The following is an 18,608-nucleotide window of genomic DNA, read 5'->3' on the forward strand; positions in this document are numbered from 1 at the left end:
ATAACCGGCAAAAACAGCATAACGCCACATTTAAAATAATTTTTGCAAATAAGTGTCATTAAGGGTCCCATATTATGCAAAATTCACTTTATTAAGCCTTCTTGTGAAATTTGTGGGTCTTTGTCTTTCCTCCCAGCCCACAAAATGTGATATTTAATGGCCGAACCTGTTCTTAGTAGAGCTTGTTAATGTAAAAATCTGACCTAAAACGAGCTGTTTGGAATTTCCGGGGTTTGACGTCAGCAATTTTCTTCTTTTGACCAATCAGGAGCAAGTCTGACCTGATTGGTCCACCGGAGCAGATACCCCCGAACCTCCTCCCCGGTCCCGCTGCTGTGCCAAAGCTGAAGCGCTTCGCTGTTTTTGGCTGTAAACAGCCACATAGCTCCATGCTCAAGCTTCCCATCTCAGAAGAAGACAGACTAAGTGTCTAGAGTTCATTTATCAGGAAATGTTCCAGCTACACTCAGTAAAACTGAGCATGTGTGTGCTAGTCACTTCACGGCCGACTGCTTTTCCAACTTTGGACAGTCCAACAGAGGGCTAGCCAATAGACTGGTCCTGAATCCAGGCGCATTACCAACCATCCTCCAACAAACCTGGGACCCTGGAAATGTGAGTATTTTAAATGCTGTGTGCTGTGGAGCAGATGGAAGAGCTTTTCCTCAGTGTCCCCCCTGTCTCTGTGTTAGCTTCAGGATGCTAACTGTGGTTAGCCTGTTGTTTTAGCCCGTAATGTTACGGTTTTCTAAACATTGTGCACTCGGAGCTCGTGGCGCAGCTCTCAGTGACGTGGAAGAGCGGGGCGGTATCAGCGGTGGCTCGTTTACATATGAAGGCCACGCCCACTAAATCAGAGCGTTCTGAACAGAGGGGCTATGAGAGCCTGGAAACAATGCTGCTGTGCTTGATTTATTGGCTTTTTGGACCAAAACATGTTACTACCATTTCATGAAGACATCAATGATCCAGATTAAACTGCAGAAAAGGAGCAAAATATGGGACCTTAAAATTATTTTTTTCTCGTTAACAATTCTGATAAATCCCAGAACTCACTGTTAGCAGAAACTGGCTACTGATATTGACAGAATGAAATAGTGACTTGCAGAAAGGAAAGAGTAAAATGTTTGTGTCTTGTCCTTTTGATGATCTGACATGACATAAATTATTTAATTAATGAAAACTATATTTTGATGTCTGTTTAAGTGAGTGAGCTCTGACACTTCCAGTAGTTTTTATTCTTTTATATTTATTCAGTTTTGTTCTGGCTTCATTTGTCATTCTGTCATCACACATTAGAAATTTTAAGCTTTTATTTTTTCTTTTTTTTTTTCATTTTGCACCAACAGACCAACAAACTCTTATAATGTAAAAACTATTTGGCAAAAAATCTGATTCTATATTTGAGAGCTTTTACTGCCCCTTTTCACTAGGTGGGGCTATTTCCATGCTGCTAAAGATGTGTATTAACTTCACTTTACCTTATTTGTTTTATTTGTAGGATCAATGCACATTCATAAACATTTCTGTAAATTTCCAAGAGTTAGTAAAAAAGCCTGTTTCTATCTGTAGTCTCTGGTCAGATGTTTAAAAAGGTATCTATCTGAGAAGAACTAAATAAAACAAAACAAAAACATGTCGGAGTAAGAAAAACAATGATAAGAACACAAATAACACACTGCTATCAAACATGAAACTACATAAAAAGCAACACGTCAGGGAGCAGCCATAAACATTAAATACATACAAAACAAGCAGCAGCATTAAGTGACTGTTCAAAACAGGATGCATAAGAAATCTTTGATATACCGACCAATTTTGAAAGCAGTCAATCTTGGAAAACTCTTGGACAACTTTGAAAGTGTTTCCGAATCCCAACAATATTTCCTTAATTTGAAAAAATAGGTTCTTTGCACTTCTTTAGGATCCATCCATTCTGACTCAACAGTAAACAGCTTGGTGTGAAGTAGCAGTGTAGAAATATCACCACTAGATGGAGCTGGAGAAGTAAAACACTCCTCTTCCTTTGCATCACTTGGTTCCCATGAAGTCAAACCCTGTGAGCTGAGGGGAATCTGTGAATCTGCTGTGTTGGGGGATGGTGTTCCTCTTATCTGGGAGAGGAATCTGCTGAAGCGCCCTCCTGGATGCCCTGATGATGGATGTAACGCTCTGAAACGACCTCTCTGCTGCCCTGTAGGTGGAGAGGACGTATAAACTGCTCTCTGGATGCCCTTCCTGTGAATAAAACATGATCACTGCCCCCTCACATGCTCCGATATTTCATGAAAACACGTTAAAGTGCCCCACACGTTAACCTCACCGTGTGTGTTTCCTCATGCAGGTGTGTGTGTGTGTGAGATTCTTCAAAGGGCCCATCCTATTCATGTGCTGTCCCCCTTACTTACTTTTTATTCCTTGCTTCCTTAAATATTCTATCCTTTTTTCCCTTTCAGCCTTACTCACTTTGTTTCCTATTTCCTTTATTCCTTGCTTCCACTCTTTCTTGCTTTATTCCCTCCTTCCTTCCTTCCTTCCTTCTCACTTTGTCCCTTCCTACCTTGCTTCCTCACTTCATTTCTTCCTTGGTTTATTCCAAGCTTGCCTCCTTGCTTGCTTCCTTCTGTCCTTGTTTGATAGTTCCTTCTTTCTTTCCTTGCTTGCTTACTCACGTGCATGGTTTCTTCCTCCTTTCCTTCCTTTTTTACCACTTTCCCTCCTTCCCATCCTTCTCTCTATCCTTATCACCTTTCTCCCCCCTTTCCCTTCTCTTCCTTGCTTCCTTCCTTCCTTTCTGGTAATTTTCCTTATTTTCTTCCTTCCTTGTCTTCTTTTTTGTTTTCTTTCTTCCTTCTTTTACTTTTGTCCTTCATTTCCTTCTTCCTTCCTTTTCACCCATTCCCCTGTTCCTCACCCCCTTTCTTCCTTTTTACTTTCCTTTCTTCCTTCCCAATTTTTCCCTATCTTCTACCTACTTCCTCCTTCCCTTTCCTTTTTTCCTTCCTTCCTTCCTTCCTTCCTTCCTTCCTTCCTTCCTTCCTTCCTTCCTTCCTTCCTTCCTTCCTTTCTTTCTTCCTCCCTCCCTTATTCTACCTGTTTCCCCACCCCCTTTCTTCCTTCTTTCCTTCATTTCTTCCATATCTTCCTTCCTTCCTTCTACCTACTTCCTTCTTTCTCTTTCCTTTCCCCCTTCTCCCTTGCTTCCTTCCTTTCTTCCTTCCCTTCTTATTATTTTCTTAATTTTTTCCATTCTTGTCTTCTTTTTTATATTTTCTTTCTTCCTTCCTTTACTTTTGTCCTTTTTTTCTTCTTCCTTCCTTCCTTACTTCATTCTTCCCTATTCACCCATTCCCCTGTTCCTCACCCCTTTTCTTCCTTTTCACTTTCCTTCCTTCCTTCTCATTTCTTCCTTCCTTCCCTATTTCTCTCTGTCTTCTATCTACTTCCTCCTTCCCTTTCCTTTTTTCCTTCCTCCCTGCTTCCTTCATTCCCATTTTCCTTCCTTTTATTATGTATTCAGATCAAAATACTCTAAATATTGGAATAAATCCTGAAAAAATCCAAATGATCCTGACATTAAACCATCCTGACATATTTCCCCCATAGTGCCCCCTAATGGAGAACATGTTACATGGTCAGAAGCAGAAAACTGACCACTGATCATCAGGGATCAGAGACACCTGAGAGACAGGTGAGGATGTAGCGTTCAGTCGTTACCTTCAGGTCAGTCAGTGTCTCAATCAGAGCTTCTGAACGTTTGGTTTGGACTGTTTCGGTTTTTTTTTTCATCAGCAGAGATTATTTCTCAGCTGTAAAGTGTCCCAGCAGTGAAAGAGTTAACCTTGAGGATTACATCATCTCCTCTCTGCCCTTTCCCGTCTCTTTCACCCCCTCCTCTCCAGCTCATCTCCTCTCCTCTCCATCCTCTCTCCTCCCTCCTTGGCCTGGTGTCTCCTCCCTCTTCGTCCCTCCTCCCTCCCGTCCCCGTGCCCAGCCCCTTCATTAACTCCACTATGAAAGGGAAGCTCTTTGCTGGCAGCCACACTGCCAGAGCCTCAAAGGAGCCTCACTCACACAGAGAAGTCCCCACAGACCTGGTCCTGGACACAGAGACGGAGCCGGGAGCCAAATCCTAATTAGTGAACCTCTGAGTGAGGCCTCGGCTGCCAAACCGCTCTGTTTTCTATCTCTGACATGGAGTTTTTCAACGCGCATAAAAGCTCTCAGCAGAGCCACATGGGTGAGGAGAAGCACCAGATGCTGAACCTGAACCGACGCTTGGAGACCTACCTGAGCCGGGTCAAACACCTGGAGGAAGAGAATGCTACGCTGGCTAAAGAGATCCAGGTTCTCCGTCACAGCAAACATGGAGCTCTGAGCAGGAGGAGAGGCCTGGAGGAGGAGCTGCGCTGTGGGAGGCTGGAGGTGGAAGCAGCCTGGAGGGACAGGGTCTACATGGAGATGGAGGTGGGCCAGCTGGTGGAGGAGCTCCACGCCCTGGACCTGCTGAGGCAGAAGGAGGCTCAGGCCCACGTGGAGGCCCAGACGAGGCTGGAGAGGAGCAGGAAGGAGCTCCAGGAGGAGCAGAGGGCTCAGATCTGGCTCAGGGAGAAGGTGAACCAGCTGGAGAATGAGCTGACGCACCTGATCCGAACCCACGAGGAGGACGTGTCCCACTTAGAGGCCCAGCTCACCTCCAGATCCACAGCGCTGCCATCATTCGCTCAGACGAGACACCAGAACCCAGACCTCCTGGATCTGGGGCAGGAGTTCTCCCAGAGAGCCACCAGGGCCTGGCAGGAGGCGGCTGAGGCCTACCAGGGACAGCTGGCTCAGCTGGAGGAGTCCCTGAACCAGACCAGGAGCCGGCTGAACCAAGTCAGTCAGGAGAAAAAGGAGAGCCAGCTGAAGCTGCAGGCGCTGGAGAAGGAGATCATCTCTGCTCAGGAAGTCGGGATCCACCTGGAGAAGACGGCGGACCAGCAGGGGCAGAGGTTCAGCCAGGAGGTCCAGGAGCTGCAGGTTAGTTCAGAGTCCATCATTTCATAAAATACCAAGGCAAACTGGGAAGCTCAGCTAAAATGATCATTAAGATAAATAACAATGTTTCCACCAAGTGGTCCGGTACGGATCGGTACAGTCCGGTACAGGTTGGATCAATAAACCCAAAGTCAACTGAAGATTTAGACATGGGAGGGTTATTATTTTGTGGACCAATCAGATTGGTATGGCACCCCAACCGAAGGTTCCCAAAAAGTGGGACGGTATGGGTCGGTAATTTGGGGACCTGTCCTGGTTTTAGTCAGAGTAAACACCACTAAATGCATGCCATACCAAGACGAACTGAACTGAACTGCTTGGTGGAAACCGGGCTTTAGCTCTTTTCTGTCAGAAACTGCTGACTCACTGCAGGTTTATGTCATTAAAGTGGAATATCCCTTTAAGAAAATGGCAAATGCCCCACTGTAAAGGCATGTAAGAGTTCTTAACTGAGTGAAATCTTTAGGTCTGAAGGGAGCTTCAGCATTAAAGTCTGACCCATCAAAAAATAGCTGAAAATTTAAAATTTTTAAAAAACTGAGCTGTTTATCCCACCTTTAAAACAAATCCACAAAAAATATTGCTACATCATTTTGTCTATAGTATTTTCTTAAACACATTTGATAAATTGTGCAGTTTTGTTAACCTTTTTTTAAGCAAAGAAAGAGTTTAGCAATATTATCAGCATATGTTAAGATACATTATCAAATATAAGAATTCATTCAAAAACTTTGACATTTTAACATATTTTTAATTCTTCAATATTTTTGAAATTTTTAAAAATTCAATTTTTTTTAATTAAGTCTGAAAGATTTTTGAAGTTTTTACAAATTTTTAAAATTTCCAAAATTTGGAAATTTTAAACATTTAAAATCTCTTATTTTTTTTCATTTTTACCTTTTAAACATTTTTATATTTCTTTTTTTTTTAATTTTGAAAAATTCACATTTTTCTTAAATTAAAAAAGAAATTAAACCTAAAAGATTTTTGAATTTTTTACAAGTTTTTGAAATTTCCAAAATTTTGAAATATCTTGTTTTATTTTTACCTTTCTAAATTTCAATTTTTCGACATATTTCAAATATTTGAAATTTCTGAGGATTTGTTTAAAATATCAAACTAAGACATCACATGTACAATTTCATAAATTAAAAAAAAAACCTTTGATAGTTTTTCCACTATCTTAAACTATGTATAGAACTGTACATACTATAGTCTTTTTCATGAAGATGAAGTAGATTTTGTGGCTCCTGAGTGACTTTAATCCAGGTGAGCTGAGGCTAAATGGCTCCAATGAAAGTAAGGGCTGCAGACCTGATCATGTTGATGAGATAAAATTGTCACTATAGGGTTAAATATTTAAAGGTTGGGGCGGACAGAATTAGCTCTGAGTCATAGTCCGGTCTGAGGGGTTAAACATCCAGCTTAAGAATACGTAAAAACGATGCTTTGCTTTCCAAGCCTGACTAAAAATCAGTGACGTGTCAGACTTCCACAAAATAAGACTCCTCCAAAGACGAATACCCTCTAAAGATGGTTTTACTTCAGGCCACAGAGTGACTGTTTTTTTTCGACCCTTCTTAACCACAAGAATGCTTCCATACCTTTTTTTAACCACTTCCTTTTCCTCTCCTGCTTCCTGTTTTGCCAGGAGCATTTGGAAAGCCTTGAGGTGGAGAAAGAGGAGCTGGGCCAGCAGATCGAGCGTATCCTCCTGGAGAACAGAGGCCTGCTGCAGGCTAAGATGTCACTGGGGATGGAGGTAGCGACATACAGGTACGCCAACCCGTCAGGAAGTGTTATTCCCGGAGAGCAGAACATACAGTTTAGGTCTGGTCAAGTGCTAACAACTGCAGTTCCTTGAGTGTCCACTTGAGGCTGGCTGTAGAGGCACCATTAACCACATAAACACCGCGCCAAAAGTTTCCAAACCCACATGTAATCAAGTCCTCAAGCTAAGAGAGATGACAGTATTGTATTTCTTTCTTCTTATTATACTCTTTAAACTCTAATTTGTCCCCTAAACATAACGGCCCCATAACAGCACACACATTAGATTTGGCAAAAAATGTGATAAAATACAAAAATTAACACCAACATAACAAAAGCGCTCTCTAGCGCCACCAAGGCACACTAAAGTGGCTCTCAATGGCAGTAGGAATGTGGTACAGGGATCAAATCAACATAAAAATGACACGCAAAAATAATGTGCAGACACCCCTGACCTATCTCAAACAGGAAGTACCCTATTAAGCTTCCAAAGTAAGATTTGGCCACATATTTGGCCCTTTTAAAAAATGATCTCCTCCAAAGCCATAAATGATATCAGCTTGAAATTCAACCAAATGAGAGAGTGGGCCATGCTTTACAAAACCTATGAAGGAATTTGTTGTTTCTCAAATGGTTTTTGAATGACGAGCCCTCGAAGTTGGTGAACTCCACAGAAGCTCTTTCAGCTCCCCTTATTAGAACAAATGAGAAAGGAGGATCCAGCTCTACACAAGCTGCGGCATTTGGGCCTCTACACAATCAAGTAAAAGTCATACCGGTTTACAACTAACATGGATGGATTCCCGACAAAATTTACAAAAAAATATGTCATTTTTTCAGAGATTTGGTCTAAATTGTGGCATCTATGAGGAGATGTTTCTGAAACTTCTGTCAATTTCACTCCTGAGAGGGCAGCATTTGGTGATGATGTCACAATGATAGAGAGTTCCGTGCAGCTGGTCATGTGACTCACCAAAGGCGGGAAAATAGAATGTGTAACAAGCTATAAAGGGATGAAACCTTGACAGTGGAGGAAAGTGGCATGAGGGAAATTTATAGAGAAAGAAGAAGAAATCAGCGGTGAAGTTTATCCATAAAACTCCTGAAGAAGTTGGGAAAGTATCTCTGACATGTTTCACTATGAATTTCTCTAAAACCAGGGGGAGTCTTCAAGGTTCAGATGAAAAGCCGTTCCTCTCAAAGTTAAAGGATTTTATTCTTTACAGTCTTCTCATCTCTCTGTTTGTTGTTGTGGTTTTTAACTGCCTACTTACATGTCAGATTTGTACCCTGCTCCTCCAGCTTTGTCAAAGACATTAAGATCAAGAGATGAAAAAACAGCCCCTTATTTCACGTCTCTTGTTTTCAATGGATGTCATTTAAAATGCCAGAGCAGAGACGCTCTGATGGAGATGAGCTTCCTGTTTCAGATCTCAGCTCTTTAGATTTATAATGGAGTGTTTTTAATGAAGTGTCAGTCACGAGGAGACACCTTTGCCTCACACTGTGATGAAGCATTAAAACTTCAGCGAGGTGGAGGATCTGAGCCGCTGAGCTGTTTGATGTCAGTCAGGCGTGGGTTCAGTGTTGCATGTAATGAAACATGTTTGATGTTTGTTAAAAGCCTCCTCTCCTCCACTTTCTCAGCTGCTAAATTATGTTTTCTTTAACTCCTACAAAACTTTCTTTGTCCTTTAAACAGTCGACTGAGCTCATTTAACTTGATACACTTCCACTCACTCATGTTTTGGGTTTAAACTCTCAGGGCTCGTTCCTGGACATTTTCCAGACTTGTTCAGGTCCCTCTTAAAGTGTGAAGTCTCGCCTTGCCCATCAGGAGAGGAGACTGTGGGTGTGGGGATCATGTCCTGTTTCCCAGTGAGTCTCAGGAAACAGGATATGACTTCAACAAACATGCTGTGAAAGCCTCAGAGTGATGTTTACAGCCCGGGTGGTAGTAGGCGAATTTACAGAAGTCCTCACCAGACTGATCAGAAAACAAGTGATCTTGAAAAAGTCTCCCTTCTAGATATATGCCGATAGTAATCCACACTTTAAAATGAAATTATCAGCGCCAATAAAGGTAATTTTAAAATGCCACTTCCTAGCTTCCTTTTAGCTTCCCAATTGGGATGCACGTCTAAGTCTCTATGACAACACCACGCCGGCTGATGAAATTTAGCAGAGAGAAGAGAGATCTGTGTTTTTCTTTGATGATAATGATTTCTGTGATTAATTTTGTAGTAATGGTGGACACTGGAGCCTAACTGTCAGACAGAAAAAGGACAGAAGAGCAGAAGAAAGAGAAACAGGAGTGAGACAGAGCACAAGCTAAAGGCTAAAACACAAACCACAAGTTAAACACAGGCTGAAGGCTAAAACAAGAACTAAAGGCTTAAATAAAAGCTACAGGCTAAACACAATCTAAAACAATAAAATACATGCTAAAGGCCAAAACAGAAACAAGAGGCTAAAACACAAGCTAAAGGCTGAAACACAAGCTAAAGGCTAAAACATGTACTAAAGGGTAAAGCACTAGTGTAAGGCTAAGATAAGAGCCTAAGGCTTAAACAAAGGCTTAAGGCTGTAACACAAGCTAAAGGCTAAAACACAAACTTCAAGTTAAACACTGGCTAAAGGCTAAGACAAGAGTTAAAGGCTTAAACAAAAGCTACAGGCTAAAGCCAATATAAAACAATTAAATACATGCAAAAGGCAATAACACAAGCTAGAGGCTAAAACATAAGTGAAAGGCCAAAACAAAGGCCAAAATCTTAAGCAGGGGCTAAAGGCTCAGGCAAAATTCAAAGGCTAAAACAAAAGCTCAGGGCTAAAGGGCTAAAGCATTAGCTTAAGGCTAAGTTAAGAGATTAAGGCTAAAACACAGGCTTAAGGCTTGAACACAAGCTATAGGGCTAAAACACAAGCTAAAGGCAGAAATACTGGTCAAAAACTAAAACACAAGCTTATGGCTAAAACATAAGCTACAAGCTAAAACACGGGCTAAAGGCTAAAACACAAGCTAAAGGCTAAAACACAAGCAAAAGGTTAAGATATGAATTTAAGGCTAAACTAAGGACCAAAGGCTAAGTGGGGGCTAAAGGCTAAAACACAAGCTCAGGGCTAAAACAGAAGCTAAAGGCCAAAATTCTAGTCAAAGGTTAAAACATAGGCTGAAGGCTAAAACCCAAGCTAAAGGCTAAAAAGGGCTTAAGGCTGAAACACAGGCTAAAGGCTAACACATAATCTGTTTGTGCTAATGTTGCCTCCAACCCACAGTCAGCAGTTATTCTGCAGTGGTCTGTTCAAACTTGAGAGTCTATCAATAAAATGAAGAGCCAGGTTACGTTAGCTCTGCTTGGTGAGGTTGGAGTTGGTAGATGAGCTCTGGTAGGACAGAACCAGGATTCACTAACGTTACACGTTACAGACACGTCTCAGAGCACCGGGCTGTGAGGAGAGAGAAATATAGCAGCTGCTAAACTACGCTACAAACTGACAAAGTTAGCTTGTTGTCACGTTAGCCTACAGATACGTAGTAGCATCGGGCTTAACATCTTTAACCAATCATCGCTACACTGCAAAAATGACATTTAAGCAAGTGTTTTTTGTCCTTCTAGTAGTGAAAATGTTCAATGAGACTTAATTTGAGCCACATTCACCTGAAAAGTCCAAAAGTGTCTATTTCAAGATATAAAAAGATAAAAATGACGCCTCAATGTTTGAAGTGGAGGCTGACTTTTTTTTTATCCCTGGTCCCGCCATATTTGATGCATGCCAGCTCATGTTGAAATTTTGGTATTGTGCAGTGGGGTAGTGCAGACCAAAACAGAGCTACAAAAAGAGACTTAGATTTCCTAAGAGGCCCTTCTTTGTTTTTAATTGGTGAAAGAGAAACTGGAGGACTCATTCCCATTAGTAGCAGCAGCAGCATTAGCAGACCTATTAAAGTCCGGTCCACTGTGGGCCCAGCCGTCTGGACTGCCCCCCCTCTGAAACAGCAGCCTGCGCCGTCTTTGACAGACTGACTTATCCATTATGCATCTCTACGGTGGCGTCTCCTTCTCCCTCTTCTTCCAAATATTGACCCTCGCCCTCAGCCTGAAGATCCCGTTTATGAGCTGTGGGAGTCTCAAGTATCAGAGGAGGAGGAGGGAGACCAGAGGATGGATCTCAGAGTCCCAGATCAGGTCTCTCTATGATGAGTTTGATTTAAACCTCAAAGGAAGGTTAAAGGACGCAGATGCTGATGTGATGGAATGACGGCTGATGTGCTCAACATGTGTGAACAGAGACAGACGTGTTAGTGCTGCATGAGCTGCTCATAATATCATGTGTGTTGCTCTGTGTGTGTGTGTGTGTGTGTGTGTGTGTGTGTGTGTGTGTGTGTGTGTGTGTGGATGCTGCAGATGGCTCCTCAATGGCAGGCCCTTCTCTTCATTTCCATAACAACAGACCTCAGTCTGCTCCGGCTGCTGAGGCGCAACAAAAGTTGCCCTCAGTCCTAGTCCTGTCCTCTGTTACCCTCTAAAACCAGAATCAGGATCAGAAATACTGATTTTATCCAAGTCACCAGTACGACACATCAGACCATTTAACAGTTTAACGTCTGGGCAGCAAGATCTGTTTCCTGGTCAGTCAGGAAGCTGTGGACCACCAAACCATGTTCTTTGTGACAGTACTTAAGTAGGTTATTAAGTAGGTTTGTCTGGAGATCCTACATGTAACCAGGGCTGCATTGTTTACATGTTAAATCAGCTGATAGCAGCCTGTAGCATGTCAATGCTAACTGGTGCTAGGCCGGGTGTTTCCCCACAAGATGAGGAGAAGGAGGTGAGGACGACGTGCTGGTTCTCAGGTGTGAGCTAAGAAGTGACGACATGGACCTGTCCTTCCATCCATCGTTATTGGGAACGTAAGATCTATCTCCAATAAGATGGACAAGCTAGCTGTGCTAACCCAGCAACAGAGGGAATACCAGAGGGCAGAGTAGCATCATGCTAGGATACAGGATCCAGGAGACAGAGACTGAACAGACTGCTGAAGAAGCTCAGTCCTGGACCCTGTGGAGGTGGAGGCTGGCTGACTGGACAATGATGGACAAGCTGTCAGCATCTATTTTCTTATGGAGCTTTTTACACTTTCTATACACTTTCTTACTTTTGTTTTCTTGATAGCTGCTGTGACTTCAATTTCGTTGTACTTGTTAATGACAATAAAGTTTTATTCTATTCTACTCTGTTCTATTCTATTCTATTCTACTCGCACTGGATCCACTTTGTTGTGGTCCAGCTGCTTCCCTGCTCCAGCAGGTTGCAGCAGATACGCAAAAAGTCCAACTTTTGCCAGAAACCTGTCAGTTCACTGTAGGCAAGATGGAGTAGGACAAGAAGTCGTGCCCTGAAAACACTCATAAAACTCCTCAGTCTGTGACTCCAGCTGTCTAGAAATTCTGATACGAGCTGGACTGTCAGTACATCAGGTTTTTTTCTGGTGTTAAGGTCTGTGATTCCACTGTTAAGACAATCAGCAAGAAGAAAATCAGCCAATATCAGTCTCGGAAAGCACGCCCAGAGACAGAAAGACATCCCAAAAAAGTACCAGAGAAAAATCTGATGTGTTTCCTAAAAACAGGCAGTTTGCAGATTGGGTTATGAAGGTTTTGCTTCACATTTTCACCTGCTGCTTCTCTTCTTCTTTGTCTCTGCAGAGCTCTGCTGGACGGCGAGAATCTCAAGGGAAACGTATCTCACAGAAACACATTCATCACAGGTACTTCACAATAATCCATCACCACTTTTCCATCGTTTAATCCTCTCTCTGATCTTCCTTTATGAGTGGATAATTTCACTTCAATCTGTCTAAAAGCTCCTCCTGTTAAAAACAGTTTATCATATCAGTCTGACTGGGTTTACTGGGATAAGGGAGCTGAGGTTGGCACTTTGGGTCCTGTAATGTAAGCCACCTCAGGCGGTCCCTGAAGGTTATTGAGCCATATGGTTCAGTTTCCAGTAAGTTAGAAAACGGAGAAAGGAAATGACGATCAATAACCTCCCATTAGTGTCCAACCTCCAATGAGGACGTTCGTTTTAATAAAGCTTTAGGAGGAAGGTGCTTCATGGTGTCAGTGTCACATCAAGACAACGGAGAATGACAGAGCGGAGGATGGTTTTAGTCTGACTCATTTCTCTTTACAGGTCATTGTGTATTCATGAGCTCCTCTCTGTGTCCTCCACAGATGCAGCTTTCAGCTCTCATGGGGTTAAAAAGAATTACCAGACGCAGCTGCCAACCAGCCGCAAAACCACTTCCTTCTCATCTGTCCGAGGCGTGACAGGAACAAGGCAAACAACCAGGACCACAACCCCAGTCTGGAGTAAAAAATCTGTTACCGTCACTGAAACACCAAAGACTTACGCGAAACCTGTAGCATCAGAGCCTCCTTATCCAAAAATTATTCAAGATGGCGCTGTGGAAAACTTCAGACCACAGGAAGTTCAGGAGACGGTGACCTACGCCGAGCCCCTGTCGCCTCCGAATGAGGAGGCTCTGATTGGATCATCCAAGGATGGAGAAGGCGAAGTGGAACGACTATTCACTGAGTCGGTGATCCAACACACTGTTGAGTCCATCCTCTGCAGAGAGCCGCTCTCAAACGACGACACACCAAACCCTGACAAAGAGGAACTGTGGGGTTTCTCAGATGAGCCAAACATGGTCGCTGAAGAACGGGATCAGAAAGTGCCGTGTTCTCCTGTGGTCGCTTGGGAAGACAAGAAAGACACCGACAGAGACCTCAAACATCTCCAAGAAGAAACTGACTCTGAAACCGAGGCACTTCTTGAACCAACTTTTGAGTCCAGAACAAGCAGCCCTGTGTCTGAATGTGAACCTGAGGAAGATGAAGAAACCATCTTGAAGGAGGCTGCAGCAGCGACGAGGCAAGAGGTGAGCGCCTCAACGGGAGTCGAGGAGAAGTTGTACCCTGATGGCGAAGAGATGGACACGTGGGACAGTGTGATTGAAAGGAAAGTCGAACTGAAGGATGACAACGTCAGAGCACCAGAGGAGGACATATCAGGCAGAGAGCAGGGGCATGTGACCAGGGAACAACACGATTTGATGACGGTTGGTCAGACCCTTGCGTTCGACCTAGAGCATACACCGCTCTCCGACAAAGAAGAAGACGAGGATTCCCAGAACGTCTCCGTGTCGTGGAGGACGGAGGTGGAGGGTGACAGCTACGCTCAGGACAACACTCTCGCTGACACTCGTCCTCTGATTCGGTACAAGAGCGACGAGACGGATGCCAACACTCATGCGTCGCACATGGACGAGAGCGAGTCGAGCGAAGGGGAGCAGGAAAAGAAAGTTGGGGAGACAGGAAGTGGGACGTGGGACGAAGCTAAATCAAAGAGGTTTGGCACCATGGAGGATCTGTGCGAGGAGGTCGAAGGAGAAGTGTTGGATGAGGTCTATGATGTGGGGTTCACCCAGAAGACTAACCAAGGAACTGGCCTTGAATTTCCAGAACGTGAAGAAGGTCTAAAGGAAGTCGGCAAGGGACATTGGGAAGAAACTGAAGAACTCACCGAACCCATGGAGGACAGAAATGTGAGTTACGACGAGGAACTGGAGATCGACAGACTTGTGGAGCAGGAGTTGGAAAACTTAGCCACTGACAGCTACAGTGCTCACTTTGCTCAACAGCAGATCAGCAAGAGTGAGGATGTAGTTCCTCTAAGGAGTGAGTCAATCAAGGATCAATCAACAGGGTCTGAACTCACGTCTTTTGGTTTTGGGGATCCGTCTGTGGAGAAGCCTCAAGGAGGGACCAGTGAGACGGTTCAACACCAAGACCAAGAAGGTACAACAAGAGAGGAAGAAGAAATTGTGTCCTCGGTGACTTGCAAGGATCCAACAGTCTTTGGTGAACTACTCAGCAAGCTGGATAAAGAGGAAGCAAAATCTGTAGATGTGGCCAAGGATGCGTCTCTAGAAGCGTCTCAGGAACATCTGACGAAGGAATTCCCAGAGGTTGCCGAGACGACCCAATGGGATGTCTTAGATAGTCCAGGTGAAACCAAGCATCAGGAATCAGCTGAAAGTTTTCTTGGTTTTGTCGAGGAAGGCAAGGCACCCCAAGCCGAGCCCCTTGAGACATCCCCTGACATCGATCCTGATCAGAAGGACATCTTTTGGACGAAAGACTCCGCAGAACCACCGAACACCAACGGCAAAGACAAAGACCTCCACGCCTTCTTCAGCTCGGGTGTTCAAAGCGACTTCTGGATGTCCTCCCTGGAGACCGGCGCAACCTTTCAACCAGATGATGCCTTTAATGAAGCAGCCGAGCAAACCAATAAGAATCAAGGATATGCTGACCGTTCGCTTTGGGGGGATTTGGACGACCCAAAGGTGGACATTGATTCAGCCGAAGCTGAGAGGAAGAAGATGTTTCCGGAAATGAAACAGACGTGTAGAAATGTTGAAGGAGAATTCGTCCACTCTGAGGAGTCTGACGTTGAGGGGGAGCCCTGGTCATCTGGAGAGGAAGCAGAGTAGAAGTGAGGAGGTGATTTTGATGAATTAGCTTTAGAAGTACTTAAAGTAGTCGTAGGATGAATAAATTTATATCCCGCCGTCTATAAAAACCAAAGCCGTGCCTTGGTGCACCCGTCTGTGAAGCTAACCACCAATGTGCCAAGTCTGGATGAGATTTCCTTTTCGCCGTCGTGTTTTTCCTTTGGTTTGAAAGTCTGTCAGTGCATGTTTGGGAGGATGGTTTGGCATGTGTGCATGAGGGAGCAGCATGAAGACAGAACAAAGAATGTCGTTTGAAAGTCAGAGGATCCATTGATCGCTGCTTAATCTGATGGAAATCAATGAGAGCAGTAGGGTAGGATTGCTCTGAGAGCTGCAGATTCACAGCCTGTCAAACAGACGGCTCGTGTTTCCACCGTGGAGTTATTTCATTTCACATCATCTCTCTGAGTTTGGCTCATGTGTAGATTTAACGCTTTGCTGTCAAAGTTACTGGAGAAGCTACATGTGTGTTTGTATTTGGTTGATTTTCTGTTAAACTCACGTTAAATCCAGCTACAAGATTTTACGGTACATCAACAGTTCAAAATAAAATGTAGATTCAGCACATCGTCCAAGTCTCTGTTTGATTTCTGAAGCAGGATTCAAAAGAAGTGCGGCTATGAGAAATGTTGAAATACTTTTTAAAGAGGGGGAACTCCTTGGCAGTGGCTCCTTGTAGCTTTAAAAAAAAGTAAAAATTAAAAGTTAACATTTAGTTGAACTAAATCTTCATCCCATCTGTCAATAAAGCCTGCCACCGCTCTACTTCACCTCCTACAACATCAACAGCCCACCAACTTTCCATGCACCTGTGGCTAACCTCAAGTTTTACAGCCCTGGGAAGATAACTTTTCTTTCTTTCTTTCTTTCTTTCTTTCTTTCTTTCTTTCTTTCTTTCTTTCTTTCTCTTTTCTTCCTTTCTTCCTTTCTTTCTTTCTCTCTTTTTTCTTTCTTTCTTTCTTTCTTTCTTTCTTTCTTTCTTTCTTTCTTTCTTTCTTTCTTTCATCATCCTTTCTTTCTTTTTTCTTTCTCTCTCTTTTCTTCCTTTCTTTCTCTCTTTTTTCTTTCTTTCTTTCTTTCTTTCTTTCTTTCTTTCTTTCTTTCTTTCTTTCTTTCTTTCTTTTTCTTTCTTTCTTTCTCTTTCTTTCTTTCTTTCTGTTTTATTTCTAGCTTTCTTTTCTTTATGCTTGCTTTCTTTTTTCTTTCTTTCTTCCTCTTTTCTTCCTTTCTTTCTTTCTTTCTTTCTTTCTTTCTTTCTTTCTTTCTTTCTTTCATCATCCTTTCTTTCTTTTTTCTTTCTTTCTTTTTTCTTTCTTTCTCTCTTTTTTCTTTCTTTCTTTCTTTCTTTCTTGCTTTCTTTCTTTCTTTCTTTCTTTATTGCATTTTAACATTTTTTAAATTTATTTTTGTGTCAACATTTTTGCAAATTGTTCAGTTTCAAAAATGTTTCTTTTCATTTTTTTCTTAGATTTTCAAAATAACTTTTGCGTCTTGAATTCTTGAAATTCCTTTTTTTATATAACTTTTGGAAATTTTTTTAAATTTTGACCTTTTTTAAATTTTTTTTTTTTTTGCAAATTTTGCAAATTTTAATTATTTTATGATTATTATTTTTTTAATTTATTGGAAAAAAAACCCATAGATTTCACATGGTTAATTTTACAAATTTAAAAACTTGTTTGTATAATAACTCCCAAGATTTTCACAGTGCATATAATTTACTTTACCTCAGAGTCTTTATTGTGCATGTAAATTAAATTTTGTGGCTCCTAAATGACTTTAATCCAGTTGAGCTGAGGTAAAATTGCTAAAAGTGAAGGTCACAGACTCCTCCTCTAGAAACTTATTGAAAGAAGAAGAAATCCTTGAATCTGTCTGTAAACAGATCAAAACCCCTTCCATCCCAAAATTATCACCAGATCTTCTTATGACTTGCTAAACACACACTAAAGTGCTTTCTCAGGAGCCAAAACATGCGCTACAGTGGCCTCTTGGAGCCAAAATGTGCCAAAGTGCCCTCCTAAGAAAACAGTTTTATCTAATACAGAAACACAGACCTTAATGAGCGTTTTCTCAGTTAATCTGATATTTAAAATTTAATTCAGTGATGACTGATGAGGCTGAGCCCACACACTGTGAAGCTTCATTCAGGTTACAGTTTCATCCTCAGGGCGAGGTCAAGAGCACAGCTGCTGCTGCTTTCCAGAAACATCCATCCCTGTTTCCTTTGGGGTTTCACCAAGGGAAGGCTGTGTGTGTGTGTGTTTCAGTGTGTGTGTTTCTCTGTGTGTGCCCAGTCTTGGCAGCATCCCGTTTTCACTGACCTCGAAGCAGGCGAGCTAACAAAGCAGCAGCGGGGCCTTCCACGAGCACACGGCCATCCCACGAGACGGCCGAGGAGAAAGGACGAATGAGGGAACAATGAGTGACCTCACCTCATCTCCTCCCCTCTCCTCCCCTCTCCTCCCCCTCCCCTTCATTCATCAGTCAGTTTACCAAACAATGATGGCTTTTTTAAGCCTCGTCTCGTCCCTGAATCTGCCCAGAGCAAGACTCAGAGGAAGGAAAGCTCAGACGGCGAGGAGGCTGGGAGTGCTGGGAGTGCTGGGAGTGCGTCTGGTCCCAAAGGGAGAAACTGCTGAGTCACTGTTCATGGCTGGGTTTACATTTTAAAGCATCATAGCTTCTACATGTAATACCAACTGATACTAAACATGACACAGGATATTCTCCTGTGTTTTTAGCCGTACACACAGACGCCATGGAGCTACTTTGATCCAAATCAATGAAAGACAAATTGGCTGTTCTTCTCTGGGTCAAAGGTCATGTGAAGGAATAAAACATGCCATCATTAAAACTGTCTTTTAAAGGTTTGATGGGAGTCTGAAAGCTGACTCTTATTCTTCTACCATTATTAGACAATGTTAAGTGTTAATTTACAAAAAAAAAAAAACATTACCCACAAAATTCTTTTTAAAAACCTTCAAACATTCACTTTCAAGCAGGAGACGAAGCATTGAGCTTCTAAAAATCCTGTCCTGACAACAAATGAGGATTGTTTCATGAATTTTCAACATAACAAGCAGGTTTATTCTGTTATCTCAACATGACGAGCAATTATCCCTTCATCTGGACAGGAGGTGTCAAAACTGGTTATGAAAGAATAATTAACTTTTAGTGTAGTAAACACAGCTTGACTGTCAGGGACACAG

At 42.6% G+C, this 18,608-nt stretch overlaps 1 protein-coding gene across 1 annotated transcript; it reads left to right on the top strand.

Annotated features, from left to right (window-relative positions):
* Positions 1 to 426: 426 nt before the first annotated feature.
* On the top strand, positions 427 to 15,939 carry nes (nestin). Its single transcript, XM_074684354.1, has 5 exons — positions 427 to 615; positions 3,903 to 5,022; positions 6,692 to 6,816; positions 12,521 to 12,582; positions 13,049 to 15,939. The coding sequence occupies exons 2-5, from the start codon at positions 4,195 to 4,197 to the stop codon at positions 15,373 to 15,375; spliced, it is 3,342 nt and encodes a 1,113-aa protein (XP_074540455.1). The 5' UTR covers positions 427 to 615; positions 3,903 to 4,194; the 3' UTR covers positions 15,376 to 15,939.
* Positions 15,940 to 18,608: the final 2,669 nt, after the last annotated feature.

Source organism: Halichoeres trimaculatus, unplaced genomic scaffold (genome assembly GCF_033239565.1).
Source record: "Halichoeres trimaculatus isolate MK-OKI-2021-1 unplaced genomic scaffold, fHalTri1.1 fHalTri1_scaffold_12, whole genome shotgun sequence".
NCBI lineage: Eukaryota > Metazoa > Chordata > Actinopteri > Labriformes > Labridae > Halichoeres > Halichoeres trimaculatus.